This window comes from Symphalangus syndactylus, chromosome 3 (assembly GCF_028878055.3).
Source record: "Symphalangus syndactylus isolate Jambi chromosome 3, NHGRI_mSymSyn1-v2.1_pri, whole genome shotgun sequence".
Taxonomy (NCBI): domain Eukaryota; kingdom Metazoa; phylum Chordata; class Mammalia; order Primates; family Hylobatidae; genus Symphalangus; species Symphalangus syndactylus.
The window spans coordinates 48,093,973-48,112,318 of record NC_072425.2 but is presented as its reverse complement, the minus strand read 5'-3'; the positions used below and the strand labels follow the sequence as shown (position 1 = coordinate 48,112,318).

Below are 18,346 nucleotides of genomic sequence, written 5' to 3'. Positions count from 1 at the left end.
CTGGGCGACAGAGCAAGAATTTGTCTAGAAAAAAAAAAAAAAGAAGAGAGAGAGAGAATTCTATCTAAGTTGAATTAAATCTAATCAAATAAAACATTGCTATGGAACATAAAATAACTTATTTACTATAAATGAATGCCATTCTTGCACAACGTCTTGTTAGCAATACTTTGTTAGTCATATTTATTCTATGTACTTAAAGTGGCAAGATACAAAGAATATAATGTCATTTCTATCAAAATATTATCAGGCTTTATTAATTCTGATTGGACTACTTTCTAATTGATAAGTTCTATAGAACACTATGTGAAGAAGCACTAAATTTAAAAACTTTAAGTCCATCATAGGTTGATACTTTTGTAAGATAAATATAAAATGCAATAGTACTGTACTATTACATATCCAGTAATGCAATAATCTTATTTTTGTGAATAAAATAAATTACTAGAAAAATGAAAGGGGAAAAAAAACAAAACACAAGCCCAAATTTCTTCTACTATTTGATTCTACAGACATAAAATTGCTCTATTCGATAACTATAAATGTTTCTAAAATCTTACTCTCAACTTCTGTATTTATCTCATCACAGGCTGGTAACAAAATGTCACAGATTGGCACCAGTTCACAGGCCATACTTTATGAAATCCCAGCACTTTGGGAGGCTGAGGCAGATGGATCATGAGGTCAAGAGATCAAGACCATCCTGGCCAACATGATGAAACCCTATTCTCTGCTGAAAATACAAAAATTAGCCGGGCGTGGTGGCACACGCCTGTAATCCCAGCTATTCTGGAGGCTGAGGCAGAAGAATCGCTTGAACCTGGGAGGCGGAGGTTGCAGTGAACCCAGATTGCGCCACTGCACTCCAGCCTAGCAACAGAGCAAGACTCCGTCTCAAAAAAAAAAAAAGAAACACTGTTTAGATAAATCAAATACCTACTATCTATGATAGAAGAGATTCAAATTCCACAAAGCTGAATAGTTTCTAAGTTAAGTCTTTTCTTGTGGAGAATTACTGACTGATGCTCCTGGGACCAAAAGGAACTAACTTCATTTCTCAGTGCCAAACTTCAATAATTTGAAACATAGCAAGGCAGTAAGCAATGCTTATTCTGTTTTTGGCACCTGTATTTAAATTAACTCAAAACGTCTTTTTTCACATCAACAGTGTTCCATGGATCCTTCCTTGCACGGTGTGAAATGTGTGAGCATGTTCCTATTTCAGGACCTTGTGCTGTAAATGTTGAGTGGCATCACAAAAGATTAGCATTATAAAGAAGAGTTCTATAGAACAAATGTCACCACATCAAGAGATGACCAAGGTGCCTGTGACTCAAGACCACAAATACAAGCATTTCTTTTAAAGGAAGAATGTGGTTGCTGTTATGTTATGAAGAATAATTTTCCAGCTTAGAAAATGATCTTTATCTCCCCCTCTTCCCTTCCTACCCACCTCAAATAAAAGAATACTTAAGATGAGCCATGAGCTAGCAGAAAGGGATGATACTGGGTTCAAGCCAATTCTAATTTGCTCAATCACCGATTTTCACAATCTTTCATGCAGTGCATTACTGAAGTCTTCAGACTGCCCTGACAAATTGTTATTTCATGGAGTAAGTCCACAGGTGGGCCTATGAAGTTATTTGAAAGGGAGATTCTGCCAATAATTAGAAATACCCATCCCAAGGCTCATCTACAATGAAGTCAGATTCAGAAACTCCCTTTTTTAAAGTCAGGGCCACACATTCGAAATCAGGCATTTGTGGTTTATGTAACAATCCTAATACGATAAACTAATGAACTAATTAGTTTGAACAATGAACTAATAAGCAATAGTTATTAGTTCATTGTATAAGCAGTGAACTAATTTGTGAATGGAAGAACAAGCAGTTTTTGAAAATATCAAAGTCTTCAATGAGTAAAATTATTTCATACATTTATTACCCATTAAGTACCACACAAGTATTTAAATTATAGAGCTAAGTCAAGTATTTTGATAAACAAGCAGAAAAATTTTTAGAACTTAATTTGATTTAAGCACCAGTCTTCTTGAAATATCTTCAACACAATCGCGTGCTAAGTTTGAGATGAAGATGTCATCCATTCCTGTAGACATCACTATCTACCACCTCTGGAACACAGTGACTTGACTGGTTTTTCTGGAAGTGGTACTGCATTAGCAACCTTATCGACTGTCTCTACTGACTGTGTCCCCAGAAAAAAGGGGTTCACTTTGGTCCCAGAAAGTAACTACTGATTATTGGGAAAACTTCTTAACTTCTCAGGAACCACATTCCTCAGTGGTAGTTTTGAGTACCATAAACCAGGATTCTCACCTGATTACAAAGCCTAGGTTTTGGGGTTTGCTTTTTTTTTTTTTGAGACAAGTTATCTCTCTATTGCCCAGGCTTGAGTGCTGTGGTGTGTCCATAGCTCACTCACTGCACCCTCGAACTCCTAGGCTCAAACAATCCTCCAGCCTCAGTCTCCCAAGTAGCTGGGACTACAGGCATGTGCAACCACGCCTGGCTAATTTTTTTTTTTATAGAGATGGGGTCTGTCTGTGTTGCCGAGGCTGGTCTGGAACTCCTGGGCTCACACAATCATTCCACCTTGGCATTTCAATATGCTGGGATTATAGGCATGAGCCACTGTGCCCAGCCAAAGCTTAGTTTTCATCAATGGCAGTGGTTCTCAACGTAGGGAGATTTTGCTCCCCATCCCCCAAGGCCACTTACAGGGATATATGGCAATGTCTGAAGACGTTCTGAGTTTTGACAATTAGAGTGGGTGTGGGGATTTTACCAGCATCTAGTGGGCAGAAGCCATGGAGGCCACTAAACATGCTATGATGCACAAGATAGCCTCCATGACAAAAGGTCAACAGTGTCACTGTGGAAAAACCCAGATCTGTAGTGCTATTTGCGCTCACCCTAAAATAACTATTTACCAGATCTTCTTTTTTCAGAAACAACTATCAAGATATTTCTGGCAAGGCTCTGATTACCTGAATCTACCACATCATTCTTATATTTACCTGAAAGGAATATAGGATGTCTCTCCAAAGATTAATATTCTATATGCTTCTTCTGGAGTTCTCCCCAAATATATAACCTATGTTTGAAAAAAGAAGAAAAAGGCAATTTATTTCTAAGTGAAGATACAGTGCTGTCACTGCGAAGTAAATTTTGTCCAATTTCCAACCAACTGAGCAGGGTTCTCCAGTCTTCCCCAGAAGCCTACGAATCACCCAGAATCCTGTCCATAGATTTCTTTTTTGTTTAAATCCTCCATTGCTGGTTTCTGTTGTTTGCAGTATAAGCCCTGAACAAAAACTCTTCACAGCAACATTTTGTGGTAAGAAGCACAGTATTTTAAAAACAGATTTTCCAAATCAAGACGTTAGACTGATCCCATGCTTTTACCTCCCCTCCTTCCTGAAAGTCCACTGAAATGACAGCTAAGCCGCGTATAGGAGATAGGGATGGGTTAGACTGGGGTGAGGTGGAAAGAGACACAAAGGCAGAACACAGACTGTGATTAACTCTGTCCATGTAGGTGTGAGGGCTTGCAATACTGAACAAGTTGATTATCAAACTGCACTTGTTTGCGACGCTCATTTACCTCTTTTGTCCTTAGAACTATGCTATGCTTTGACTTTAATCTGGGAGAATACCTCAAGTATATTCTTCAGCATTTGAGGTCTATAGTTGGTATTCCTTGCCTTTCCAAACATTTTTTATTTCCCCTTGACATTGATTATTTGACTACTATGCGTAGGATTTTTGGTCTGCAGTCATTTCCTCTTGATAGTTTCTAGATAATGTTCTCATGTCTTCGCACTTCTAGTGTTACAGAAGTATTTTACTGGTCTAATTATCTCTGTCTGCTTCTTACAAGTAACCCGTTTGTTCTAGAAATCTGGAGTTTGAGACTTTCACCACCATCTCTCTAAGTAAGTCCTCTCCCTACCCCCTATTACATTTGCCTGGGACTTCAGAACCTTCCTGCAGGGCCCTTTCAACTAATGTACGGAAGATTGGGGTTGGGGATGGGGGCGCAGTGGGGAGGAGACACAGCATTAAATCTGGCACATATATTATCACTAAAACTAGGTTGAACTCCAAAGATTACTTTGGGGAAATAGATTTTAAATTTCACTAAAAAAAAACCAAAAAACAAAAAAAAAACATTAAAAAGAGTTAATTGCAAACTTTTTATCTCCATTACTTAACATGAGACATGTGACCTGTTTCCACAACCAAATGTGAAGCATTCTGAAGTTGGGACCCATGTCTTATGGTTTCATTACACACCAATCCGATTCACTGATGTACTTAGCTGAACCCAAATCTACTTACAACAGTTAGGAAAATTTTTAATGTTTAATAAAAGTTTTTATCAATGTGAAAATATCACTGGACTAAGAGAAATTTTTCAAAGCTCAAAGATCCAGCAAGGATCTTAGAAACTCAGAAACAGACATATCCTAAAACTAGTCATAAGCACTGACTCAGCTTCCAAAGGGCATTTCACCAATTTTGTGACTCAAGACTCATAAACGGAAAATTTTCCCAATGACTGGCCTGTTTTTTCTTTTGTTTTGTTTTGTTTTTTGAGATGGAGTTTCACTCTTGTCGCCTAGGCTGGAGTGCAATGGTGCGATCTCAGCTCACTGTAACCTCCGCCTCCCAGGTTCAAGCAATTCTCCTGCCTCAACCTCCCGAGTAGCTGGAACTATAGGCGTGCGCCACCACGCCTGGCTAGTTTTTTGTATTTTTAGTAGAGACGGGGTTTCACCATGTTTGCCAGGCTGGTCTCAAACTCCTGACCTCAGGTGATCCGCCCGCCTCGGCCTCCCAAAGTGCTGGGATTACAGACGATGAGCCACCATGCCTGGCCTACACACAGATCTTCTAAGCATCAACCTATAAGTCATGAAAATTAAAACATTTAAAAAATCAGCCTGTTTTTTCCAAATTCCTTTATTCCCTTCCAGTCTCCAATGCATGTATGCCTCTTCTAACACTTACCAGATAACATCAGTAAAGTCTTTCATTTTCTCCATTCTATTTTAAGACTTCCTAGCAGATTTAAAAAAAAACAAAAAAAACAAAAAAACAAAACCTAAAACCGGCAGGGTGCAGTGGCTCACGCCTGTAATCCCAGGACTTTGGGAGGCCATCGCGGGCAGATCACGAGGTCAGGAAATGGAGACCATCCTGGCTAACACGGTGAAACCCCGTCTCTACTAAAAATACAAAAAATTACCCAGGCACGGTGGCAGGCTCCTGTAACCCCAGCTACTCAGGAGGCTGAGGCAGGAGAATCGCTTGAACCCAGGAGGCAGAGGTTGCAGTGAGCCGAAATCACGCCACTGCACTCCAGCATGGGCGACAGACCAACAGTCCGTCTCAAAAAACAAAAACAAAAACAAAAAACAAAACTCTAAAACCAAAAAACAAAACCAAATAAAAAACACCTTGAAGCCAGTAAGAATAAGAATAGGGTCTGATTCATTTGTGTACTAAAATGAAATCTAGACACCCGTTTAGGAATTTCTCTAAATTTCTAAGGCCTTCTCTCAAATTATACAAATTTTTCCTTAAGCACTAATTTAAGATAATTTTTCCTGCTTGTGATTACAGTTCTTTGGGTTCTTTAATTAGTAAAATTGCAATGGTATCACTTTCTTCTAACTTTCAAAACAAAAATAGTCTCTAATACATTAAGGACTGTGGTTTAGCCTTGGAACACTAGTTTGATTCAAAGAACCACAAGAACAATGTAACATTTTTTCCTATGGGGGAAAAAAACCCTAAATTCCTGATGATGAACTTTAAAAGACTGTAATTTAAAAATCCAGTTGGGGAATGCCTGCACATAAATAAATAATGTAAAGCATAATTAGATAAACTGAAGGAAGTTTACAGATGCAGAATAAATCCACTTATATAACTATCAAAGATATATTTGCCAATCTATAACTTTTACCTTTTTTTCTTTTTTGGCCAGGCATGAAGGAAGTAACTTTTACTTTTACACTTACTCATCTTGCTGATTCAAAAGGCCTTCCCAAATGAAATCATTCTAGATTTGTTACTAAAGAAGAATCCTATAAATAACTCCTACATTAACACAAATTCTCAGATTAGTAAACTCTAAATTGATGCAACTTATGATCTATCACTGTGCTTCTGGCAGTCTGGACACTTGGCGTTTCTCAAATTCTTTTGATATATTTTCATGACAGGCTATATATATAGAATGCCCACTCTAATTCCATAGTGCTAGTTAAGAACAGGAAACAACAAATGATGACCAAGAGAGCTGCTGACCAGCTATGATCATCAGCTTCCCAGACAACCCCAAAGAGTCTCATCTGCTGGCATTTCCACCCTTGTGTGGTCCCCTCCCACAGTGAACAGGGTGCCCCTGTGTAACAAACAGGATACTGGAGTAATAGGGTGTGATTTCGGAGGCTAGATCATAAAAGAGGTAGCTCCTGTCTTGCTTTCTCTTAGAATCCTCGCTCTGGGTACAGCAAGCTGTTATTTTGGGAGGATACTCAAGCAGCCCATGTGGTATGGAAGAAACGTCTCCTGCCAGCAATCGGCACTAACCTGCCAGGTATGTGACTGAGCCCCCTTAGACATGGACCCTCCAGGTGAATGCAGCCCAGACACAGTCCAGAACCAGACCAGACCCATCCAAGTTAAGCAACTCCCAGATGCCTAACTCATAGACACGGTCTAAGACAATGTGTACTGTTGTTTTAAAGTCACAAAGTTTTGCAGTAATTCACTGGGCAGCAATAGTGTGCAGTAGCACACTCAATTTAAGGAAATGGCCGTTTCCATTTGTTAAAACTGAATAAACAAATACATGAGGCATAAGCACAGAGATGCGGCTTAGGAAGCATCGGTAAGACCTTGTTTCTCTAGGATAAAGACTCTCTCTGAATGAGCAAATATCACACACACACACACACACACACACACACTCAAATACTGTGGTTGAAAATGCTTGAGACTGGTGTGGTTTGCAAAGTCATGGCACAAAGTTCTTTTTTTGCTGAACAATACCTCAACCATTCCCAGGATTTCCCACCACCCCCATTTTCTAAAATCACCATCTGCATGCCAGAGTCCCTGTGAGAACACTGGACCCTCGATTACTGACATACGTTTCAAAACCTGAGAGGTATTAAACTAGCAGTGATGGAAGAACAAGCAACGGAAGCAACAGGATCCCAACTGCATTACTTCTCCTTTCAGTGTTTCAATGCTGACAAGCCGGGCCTCAAATCATGGAAACCCAATTAGACATATGCTTCCTATTTCTACTCTTATGCACAGGATTCTGAAGCTTTATTTATATACTTAGAGAGCCTCTGTACAATTTAGAACCCAAACGTTACACAAGTCATTGCACCCTAGAGCTGAGAGCGACAAAGGATATTGAAATTCCAGCAACAAATGTGGCAGCCTGAGTAACCAGGAAATCCTGGAGAGATGTCACAATGTTTCCAGCACTTAAAGACTCTTGTGACTATTTTCATGTCAGCCAGATGATACAGTCTTTCCTGCGCCAAGAACTTGATTGATTATAAAAAAAAAAAATCACTCTCTCCAGATTAACGAAGAATGCTCACAAACCAATGCAAGTTGAAGATAGGCTTACACATTCAACTGCTCAATAAAAAAGGTGAGCAGAGGAAAGAACACACAGAATAAAAAAGTAAATAAAATAAAATCACTTTCATAGCTCCTGCACAAAACTGGTAAGAAAACAAACTCGTTAAAAAAAACCTCAGATGAACTTACATTTCAATAGTTTTAACTTTTAAAATTACTTTTATATATATATATACACTATATACATATATACTATATACATATATGTATATATATATCAGTATATATATGCATATATGTATATAGTATATATATATATATACAGTATATATATAATGATATAATGATCCTCAATTTCGACAAAATGAAACTGGAAGTTCAGAGTAGCAAACATATATCTACCAAGTCTGCTAATAAAAATAGTGAATTGGCCCTGGGAATTAGTACAAGTTTGAGTGGTAGGGATATTTTTTAAAGAGAAAGTAAAAAATCCTGATTTTTTAAAAAATGAAATCTCCTAAATTTTAACCACAGAGGAAAAAAAACCCACAACTATTTATAATGCTCTGTGAGTTTCGTAAAACTGGCAGGCTACAACTTTCCAGACCTTGGCATCAACTGCTCATCCAAGATCACACTGCCTATTATTGATGGAAAAGGGCTTGCTCCTCAGGCCTCATTTATAGACAGGAACTCATCCAATCTAAAACAAGAACCGGAACAAGGATGGGACCCAAAATTCCAGAAAGCTTAACGGATCTGCAGTCAAGGATCTTAAGCCATCAGAGAGCCATTTCTTTTCACTTTTTCCCCAAGTTAACAGCACCCAGCAAGCACCACGGGCAGTGGAAACGCCCATCAGAAGCCCTCGGGTGACAAGGGAAGTCAAACTGTGATGCAGTGTGAGCAGGGCAGCCAGCTGCTTCCCACAGGGCCGGCTCCCAAGGTAGCACCAGCTTCCCACTGAGGGCCTGTGCCGTCCCTTTGCTCAGCCCAGTTCGCCTCACACTAGCTGGGGCCTGGCTACTACTGATAGTTGCCTCGTGCTGTTTGCCCTGCCTTTCACAGACACCCAGGAAGGGTGTTATGATTCTGTCCTCCAGCCTCTGCTGTCCCATCTGGGCAGCTGTTTGCTGAACTGGATTCTTACCCACTGCATCTAGATCCTCATTCTCTGTTCCCTTGTCTTAACTTCCCAACTGATCCCTTCCTCCTGCAGGCACCTTAACCTAGCACTGGCTATTCTGAGTCCAAGATAATTAAATCATTTAAAAAGTGGGACCACAGATTCAAAAGGTCATCATTAAATAACAAAGCCCCTGAGCTCTTATCATAACTGTAGAGGCAATCTCAAATTTAATGCAATTTAGAATTCTACTCACAGATTGCTGAGTTAATATATTCTTAAATGTAATTAGTATCATTTTCAACATAAATGCTTACAAGGTAAGCCATTCTTACAGCTATAAAAACTGCTTAAACATAAAAAATAATAATATACAGTGATAAATTTTGAACAGGGAACCTACATGTTACAATTAGCTCTACCAAAATAATCTATTAAACATTAGAAGAAAGCAAATTTGCAAGCTACGTGCCAAAAGTTTGCTCGTGTCATTTATTTTATACACAAAATGCTTGGCATTTATTTTATACACAGAAAGACATTAGAAATGGTGATTAATTTCCCAGGCTAGCCCTCAAAAGTACATTTAACCCATAGAAGAGATGAATACCATGTATCTTCAGAAAATCTAACTGCTGTGGCAGGAAGATATAACCAAAGTTGAAAGACAAATATCATTATGTTCTCACTCATATGTAGGAGCTAAGTAAGTTGATCTTATGGAGGCCAAGAGTAGAATAAGGGTTATCAGAGGCTGGGAAGGACGTGTGGGGTCAGGGGGAGTGAAGAGAGGTTGGTTCTTTGGTACAAATGTACAGTTAGAAAAAACAAGTTCTACTGTTAGATAGCACAGTAGTGTGACTATAGTTTACAATAACTTACTGTGTATTTCAAAATAGAGATTTAAAATGCTCTCAACACAAAGAAATGACAAATGTTTGAGGTGATGGATACTGCAACTGCCCTAATTTGGCTGTCACACATTATATGCATTTATAAAACTATCACATGTATCCCATAAATATGTACAATTATGTATCAATATAAAATTTTAAAATTTTATGTAAACATAAAACATATATGTACACAACACACATCTGTGCATATACCCACACGTGCACATGTCCTGTTTCTATAAATATAAAAGCTTCTTTTTAAAAGATTTTTTAAATTTCTCAGGAGTACAAATATGGATTTTGTGTATGACATTTTTACAACAAAATTAACAAAACAAAATTTCCAACTTTTCTTTCCAAAAGGATCTTTTTTATCATGAATTTGTTTTGAAAAGCACTTACAATTTTCCACTTAAAATTTCACCTTTACTTTGAAGTGACAGGTTAAGTATCATTACCCCACAATCTGGCTAGGTCATAGCCACTGGCTTAAATAGGGCAGCAAACTTATTTTGTAAAACAATATAGCACGTTTGCCTTTTTGTGAATAAGCAAACAAAAGCTCAAGTCATCTTTTGTATTTTTCAACTCTTACAGTGGTGCAAAAGATTTTTAGCTTCACTCTAATTTGTTACCAAAGAGTCTACCATTCAGATAGCTGAATGGGAAAGCCATTTACCGGGCCACATGAAGAGCAATACTTTGAAATACAATCAAGACAAATGAGTACTCAACTCACTCTTCTCACTTCTTGTAACACACATGACGCCTGACCATCTGTCAAAAGGACCGATTGTGGGCATGTCAATTCATATTTTACACATTTGTGAAGCCTCACCTCTTCTGTTTTTGAGATAAAAAATAAATACAACACTTTATTTCCATGCCATAAAGGATTACCTCACACTCTCTGCCCACCCCACATTAGGTCTTTCTGTGTATACAAGGATGAAGGAAACACGGTTACTTTCAGAAGCCCTGAATTCAAAAAGGACTGATAAAAATAAACAGAGTCAGTCTACTTGGAATATTTCCTTCCTAAAGATTCTTCCTCCAGATTTTTTTGGTTTTGTTTTAACATTACCATGCCAAGTCGAACACTAAAGAACCTTACTCTCTCCAAAATTCCTGACAACTCCAGAAAATGTTATCAAGGATGCGGATCAGTTTATAGGGAACTAGCACTCATCTCTACAAATCTTTAACCAGAGGATTTAGTGTATTTTAACCAGATCAAAGCTTCACTTGCTTTGATGTGTTATCTTTTGAGGTGTCCATATTATATCTTGACACTGCTTTTCTACTATGAATACATTTCCTTTTCTTAGAAGCTTTTCTCCTGCTTCCCTGCCTATCAACATTACAGCTCCCAATTCCTATTTTAGCAGCCAGCTATGGCTGCAAAGGCTTCTGTCACAGCCAAGAGCTGTAATCCTCCTGCCAAGCTAGCTCCTCACTGGGTAGAGTAATAAATGCAAGTGAAGATCCAAATTTGCTTACCTGGCACTTCCCTAACCAATCAAATCAGTACTAACCTGAAGGTGTGAAATTCTGGAAGGATTTCTAGATCTAAGATATATTAACTATAGAAAAATAAGCTTCTGTGGGCCAAAATACAACCATAAACAAAGTCAAAAGGCCAGCATAAAACTGGAAACAAATATGCCAAAAAATTTCAATAAATACATCAAGGGGTTGTTTGTTCACTAGTAGTTTAAAAACAACAGCAACAAGACTTAAAAAGAGCGATTTCTTATTTATAAAATTATCACACATTCTGTTTCTGTTTTTAAGACAACCCTGACTGAGTTCCCACTATGCCCATAGCCACCTTCAGAGGGGTTCTTCACACTGTAGTCCTCGTGCCTGGCTCCTCAAGACCCTACCATCTCAGGGACATTTCATCTGACCAGAGACAGTGATTGACCTGGAAGTGGCCCGGCCTGGCCCCTCTGCTTTGGAGTTCTGCTCAGGAGCACTCTCTCCTAGATGGAACTTCAGCCATCCAGACTTTGTCCAGGGCAGTGTAAAGGCAAGATCCACAAAGAACGGTTGGAACTTTTTTCTGTCACACCAAGGACCATTTCTCCAGGGTTCCCTTTAATATTTTATGAATCTCAAGAATTCTGGCTTAATCCCTTTTTCTATAAAGCTGTCATGATTTATATTAATCTATGAGGTTCCTCTCCCCAGTGACTGGCCAAAGTAATAGGACCAAATGTCCCAGTTAAAACACCCACTTCTCCATATTCTTTTTCTTTCTTGGGGTCATACATAGACTTTTCTCTTTCTTTCTCTTTTTCTTTCTTTCTTTTATTTATTTTTTTATTTTTTGAGATGGGGTCTCATTCTGTTGCCCAGGCTGGAGTGCAGTGGTGCGATCTCGGCTCATTGCAACCTCTGCCGCCCAGGTTCAAGCAATTCTCCTGCCTCATTCTCTCGAATCGCTGGGATTACAGGCGCCTGCCAAACTACTCAAACTGTTTTTTTTTTTTTTTTAAGGCTTTTGCTGCAAGTACGAGAAACACAAAGAGAGGCTGGGAGAAAGGAAAACACCAATACATCTGGGTAAGCTTATGAAACCAAATTTTAATAGACAGAATCTATAACCTATGTTTCATACTTTCAGGGATGATAATAAATTTTGAAGTTTTCTCAGAAACTTTTTTTTTTTTTTTTGGAGACAAAGTCTCACTCACTGTCACCCAGGCTGGAGTGCAGTGGCACAATCTCAGCTCAAGGCAATTTCCAACTCCTGGATTCAAGGGATTCTCCTGCCTCAGCCTCCCAAGTAGCCGGGACTACAGGCGTGTGCCGCCACGCCCAACTAATTTTTGTATTTTTAGTAGAAACAAGGTTTCACCATGTTGGCCAGGCTGGTCTCATACCCCTGACCTCAAGTGATCTGCCTGCCTCGGCCTCCCAATCAGAAGCATTTAATTCAACTTCCGTGAGCATAAATAGGAAAACAAAACAAAGACCTTAACCACTGCTGTTAATGATATATCTTATACATAAAAAAGAAAATTATTAAATCTTGAGGTACGATTTCAACTAGTATCACCAACTTTTGGACTAGTCTTTGTAAATTCCAGATTATCAAACTATACTCCAGAAAATAATTTTAAAAGGGTCTGCTAAGGCACGCCAGAGATAAGGAACAAGCTAGAAGTGGGGAACAAAGAACTTAAAGAGCTCCAAAAACAACCCTTTTTTTCTTTCTTTTTTTTTTTTTTTGAGACATTGTCTCACTCTGTCGCCCAGGATGGAGTGCAGTGGCGCGATCTCCGCTCACTGCAAGCTCCACCTCCTGGGTTCACGACATTCTCCTGCCTCAGCCTTCCGAGTAGCTGGAAATACAGGCGCCCGCCACCACGCCCGGCTCATTTTTTGTATTATTATTATTATTTTTTTAGTAAAGACGGGGTTCCACCACATTAGCCAGGATGGTCTCGATCTCCTGACTTCGTGATCCACCCGCCTCGGCCTCCCAAAGTGCTGGGATTACAGGCGTGAGCCACTGCGCCCGGCCAAAACAACCCTTTTTTTCCAAGTCTCGGAGAGAATAACTATTACACCGATGGTGGGGTGGGGGTGGAAGAAACATCCCCTGGCTACTCCCCACTGAACAGAGTGGCCAGGTTTCTCACCACCAAACACATGGGGGTAATACTCTGGAGGAGCTCTAAGCTGGCTCTGGAAAAATTGCAGCTTTCAGGGCCCGTGTAGATGAACCCACTGGGTGCCAAACAAAATATGACTCTTCAAAAAATAAATCTTTTCCATCATATTTAGAAATTAATGAAATTCACAACTCTTATGTAAATACTGCTATTCCAAAGCACGTTTCCAATGATCCAAATGGAGCACTGGATGGCATATGTATGTAATCCGTGTGGTATGTAACCCATCTTCCGACAACACTGACATCCCGTGGCCTCCTGCTAGATGTTTTGATGAGAAAGGAGATGACCTTAATTAGGGGAAAACTGCCTAGATTCAAATTTTAGAAAGCACTTTTTAAAAAAAATTTTTAGAAAATTAATAGTGGGGTCCTGACCCCAGTAAGATGATTTTACAACTCACTAAATGGATCACGAGTGAATAGAAACAGCTTTGTAGCACTATTTTCCAACCTTCAGTGCCATAAAACATAAACCTTTGCCAAAGTAGTTGGGTACTTTTAAAAAATATATAGACTTTTTTCCCAAGCAGTTTTAGGTTCACAGCAAAATTAAGTGGAAGGTACAGGAGATCGCTCATCTACCTGCTCCTTCCTCATAAGCACAGCTTCCTTGAGTTGGTCAATTTTTTAAAAGCAAAACATGTTCTTTCTGAAAAGAAATTAAGACATTATCTTGATTTCAAAATTCCAACTGCAAATGTAAAGAACCACTGTTGTGTGCATTTTTATGAATACATTAGGAAAACAAATACTTACCATGTAGCATCCAACAAGGAAGGCAGCATTTGCTTGTTTTCTCTGATCAGAGCCAGTAAAATGAACAATTTTCTTCCTTAACATTGTAATGGACTGCATAAAAATAAATAACTGTTAGCATTTTATTTTTAATTTCAAGTCTTCTACAATTTCATTTTCTGATGAAGGTAAATTCCAAATCCCACAACCATTCATATTATTAGCAAGACCTTTGAAAAGATTAACACTGATATCCACAAATACCATATACCTTCCCATAGAAACGCACATTCTGGGATGAGAATGGACATACAATTAGAGAAGAGGGGAGGGGACATGAATGGACATATGCTTAAAGCATGGGCTGCCTCTGAAAGAGCAAACCAAGAGTGGTAGAAAAGACCACCTTTCCTTCTGTTTGGTTTTTAAAGAAATCTGTCCCCAAAGCCTTTAAGTTAAAATAAAAAGGTATATAGAATCGTCTACAGTGTTATAAGCCAGGGCAGTGAATAATCAGGGGAGGGGTGTGCAGAGACAGGAACTGGAAGACAGCATGGAGGGCTGCTGTGGGGTGCTGCCAGTGCACTGCTCCTGACCTGGTGATCAAGATAATCATCTATGTATATTCCATTTGTGAAAGTTTACTGAGCCCTACATCCATGATGTGTACGTATTTCTATTTATATGTTAAAAAGTTTTCTGGCAGGTGCGGTGGCTCACGCCTGTAATCCCAGTACTTTGGGAAGCTGAGGCGAACAGATCACAAGGTCAGGAGTTCGAGACCAGCCTGACCAACATGGAGAAACTCCGTCTCTACTAAAAATACAAAATTAGCTGGGCGTGGTGGCGCATGCCTGTAATCCCAGGCTACTTGGGAGGCTGAGGCAGGAGAATCACTTGAACCAGGGGGGTGGAGGTTACAGTGAGCCCAGATCACTCCATTGCACTCCAACCTGGGCAACAAGAGCGAAACTGTCTCAGGGAAAAAAAAAAAAAAAGGAATAAGAAAAAAAGGACTGATACATTTTTGGTTGACCCAAAGACTAGAAGTCCACAGATGGTTGAGTACAGGAAAAAAATTTTTTTCCAAAATTAAAGCAAAGGAACAAATGTTGGGGGAAGAGAACTATTTTTAGCTTCCTAGCCCTGCATGAAACAAAAGATCTGCCACTGGCAACTGGAAAAAGGAGGGGGAACTCAAATGCACAAGGCCATAAATAGTTATATTCCTATTTAAGAAAGGCAAAAAAGAAGAGTCTCCAGCTCTGTAGCAATATGTAGTGAATGTAGCTTTCATGGTCAAGGAAAAACATCTGCCTTACCCATGAATTTTTAATTAAAGCATGTTAAAATTCTAATTAAAAATAAATTTTATCTCCTCTCTTTATTCAATTAAAGTTTTTTTTTTAAGTGCCTGTCCCAAAAAGCAGTATTTTCTAGTTGAGAATTTACAGTGACTGATTTGGAACTGCTAGTAAGCAGTACATACATAACTTCCTACTGTGCATGGCCAAGAATTCAGTGTTTTACATACATGAATGTGGTCTAAGTTCAAACCAATACAAATATACTTGTGTAACTTTCAGTGATACAGCCTTAATGACGTGCTATTTGCCCTAGATTCTCACGCCCCTTAATCGTACATATAAAGGATCATGTAGTACAGTATCATGGGAGTTTCAAAATAGGAGAGAAAGTAAGATGAGTCCATCTTACTTGTTAGTTTGCTATCACTCCCCATCAAAATGAAGGCAGAAAGAACAATGGCCACAGCAAGGGAAGTTTCTCTTGTTAAGTTGCAGTTCTATTAGGTCAGACAATACGAGGTTCACTTAATTAACTGATTCCCACTTTGGCTTTTCAAGTATTTGGGCATCACTAACTCGAACTAGAACCAAATGACCCAAACTTAAACTGTTCATTCAAAACTCTAGAAAACAAATATATACACTATGATCTTATAAAACAAGAAAACCATGTGCATGTCCCAAACACCACTGCAGTGAAAAACATGGCATTTCCTTTTTAAAAAGAGATGTTTTCCTTACTTTCGTCCCCCAGATCAAGCTAACAATGATTACTTAAGTCAAATCTTAAAGACTTTACCTTTAATTTCTTATTTATCTTGCAACAATATCTGTAAACCATTGCCAGATTGAGTGGTCCAAAATCTGCGTAGAAGCTTTAAAAATGAAAAAAAAAATGTGATGTACATTCTAGATGCTCTGAATATAAATGCCTTTTTTGGGTCTACAAGATCAAATTAAGATAAGCAAGCATATACCAAATTGTTACGGGCCAATACAACTTAAAGGTACTGTTTTACTAGTGGAAGACTATTCTGGTAAATAACGCCTACTTAAAAATGCCACAAGTGCTACAATGCCTACATGTAACCTCAGTGAACATGAACATACCTTCTAAATTAAAAAAGCTGTTTTTCCACACATATTTCCAAGGGCAAAACCACAATATCTTACTTAGTACACATTTATATCTCATTGTAGTGTAAATATTAGACTAGCAAATCTAAATGTTTAAATTTAGGGAGGTTTTTTTTTCTCTAAAGGTTTCTTTTATTACTACAGGTGAAAAACAAGCATCCTGTAATTAGCAATCAATAGATTTATAATTTTCCCAGGCTGTCCCATTTATAACCATACCTTTAGATTCTTCAAAAAAAAAAAAAAAAGTTAAAATATTTTAAAGAGCAATACTTACTTCTCATATTCAAGTTCATTATCTATGCTGAAATAATGTACATTTGATGCACTCTTTGGTCTGCTGTAGAGAATGGCAAAACAAAGGCGATCTGAAATGGAAAAATTGCAATGTTCCTTCCTGCAGGTTACAAAAAACGTTTCATATATCATGACACAACTCTTTTCAGATGAAGTCAATTTTCATTTTTTTCATGCACGTTTCAGATGGTAGGAGTGGTAATGGGTAATTACAAAATGTTCTGGCTATTTGGGTGGGAATAATCAATGAGCACATTTTTAAAAGAGAAACTGCCTTTAACCGTAAGTTTCAAAAGTGGTGATTTTTCATGTAGTGATATGATTTCTAAACAAACCTATTTTTGTAAAAGTTTAGCTCCCCTGGATTAACACATTTCAGCAAATTGCAGCATGCATGTGATGGCTAGCATCAACCTTGTAAGTTTCTAGATGAATTTCACTACGTTTTTCAAGACATCCTAAAAAGTCATTTCAGTAAGAAACTATTTTTTTCTTAAAGAGAAAGAATGCTTTCAAAATTGCTTCAAAATTACCACTTATAGCTATAGAACAAACCATATGTTTCTCCAACTGTTCTTAGGGATCACTACTTTCTAACTTGGAATCACTACTTCGGTATTTTTACAATTAGACAAATTACCGTTAAAACAGAAGCAATGAGAGGTTTCTGCATGATGGGTCTGAGATGAACTTGTGTTGCATAAATGCAGTTAGGCTGCTGTGAGGTTGGCAAGAATGGTAATGAGTAGTAAGCCTCAGGAGGCTCCACCCTCATTCCTTGCCTAAAAATCCTCGGGTGAAATAAAGTCATCCACAATATCTAATAGTAATACTAGTGGTGCTAGGAAAATACTTACACTGACAACGTGGCAAAATCAAGTACAGCCTTTAAAATATATATACTTTCAGCAGAGCCAGCTGGCACCCTTTCCCCAAATGGTAAACTTTTTTTTTTTTGATCTGCAATTCAACTCATGCAACTGCTGCGTTTATTTCCTTGTAAACTCCTCAGCTAAAATTTCTTGCAACCACAAACATTCAAATGGGTGACAGGGCTTAATGCTTTCCAACCACAAGGACCTTTGATCCCTGTGACGGAGCCCAAGGATCTCGCTCCCGCGGGTGGGGAGGTTCAGCTCACCTACTAGGCTCAGGTGCAGGCATGCAAGGGTCACAGCCGCACATAAGCGCTGAAGCCCAGGGCCTGGGGTACAAGTGCTGAGGCCACCCACACGCAAGAGACAAGGGCGGCCGGGGCCCAGACTAGGAGCACCTCCCAGCCAGCACCGCCCGCTCTGTCCCAGAGCGGGTGCCGGAGCCCCCGGGGGAAGCCCCCGCCCTCCCGGCTCACCTTTGATCACCTCGGCCACCAGAGCTGCCCCCGCGCCCTCCCGGCTCATGACTCCAAAGCATCTGGAAGGCGGGGCAGAAGCAAGGGCTGCCAGCCGCCCGAGAGGGCAGACGCCGCGACCACACCCCCGAAGTTTAAAAAACAAAGTTTAAAGGGCCGCGCGGGGCAGCGGGCG

The 18,346-nt window shown here is 39.2% G+C and overlaps 1 protein-coding gene across 25 annotated transcripts in view; it reads right to left on the bottom strand.

Annotated features, from left to right (window-relative positions):
• The window catches only part of CDC14B (cell division cycle 14B), a 136,252-nt gene that overhangs the window by 63,198 nt on the left and 54,708 nt on the right, over positions 1-18,346 (bottom strand). For 20 of the 25 annotated variants that reach the window (XR_008656582.2, XR_008656584.2, XR_008656583.2 and 17 more), the window contains exons 2-5: positions 16,801-16,891; positions 16,186-16,261; positions 14,101-14,193; positions 3,038-3,114 (exon numbers count right to left, since the gene is read on the bottom strand). Coding sequence is in view for 19 of the 25 variants with exons in the window: in XM_055271795.2 (XP_055127770.1) it covers positions 3,038-3,114; positions 14,101-14,193; positions 16,186-16,261; positions 16,801-16,891 (337 nt within the window). In the remaining 6 variants the exon portion in view is untranslated. Of the gene's footprint in view, positions 1-3,037; positions 3,115-14,100; positions 14,194-16,185; positions 16,262-16,800; positions 16,921-18,171; positions 18,298-18,346 lie in introns of those variants that run through there. The other 5 variants (XM_055271801.2, XM_055271803.2, XM_055271786.2 and 2 more) reach the window with 3 other exon arrangements.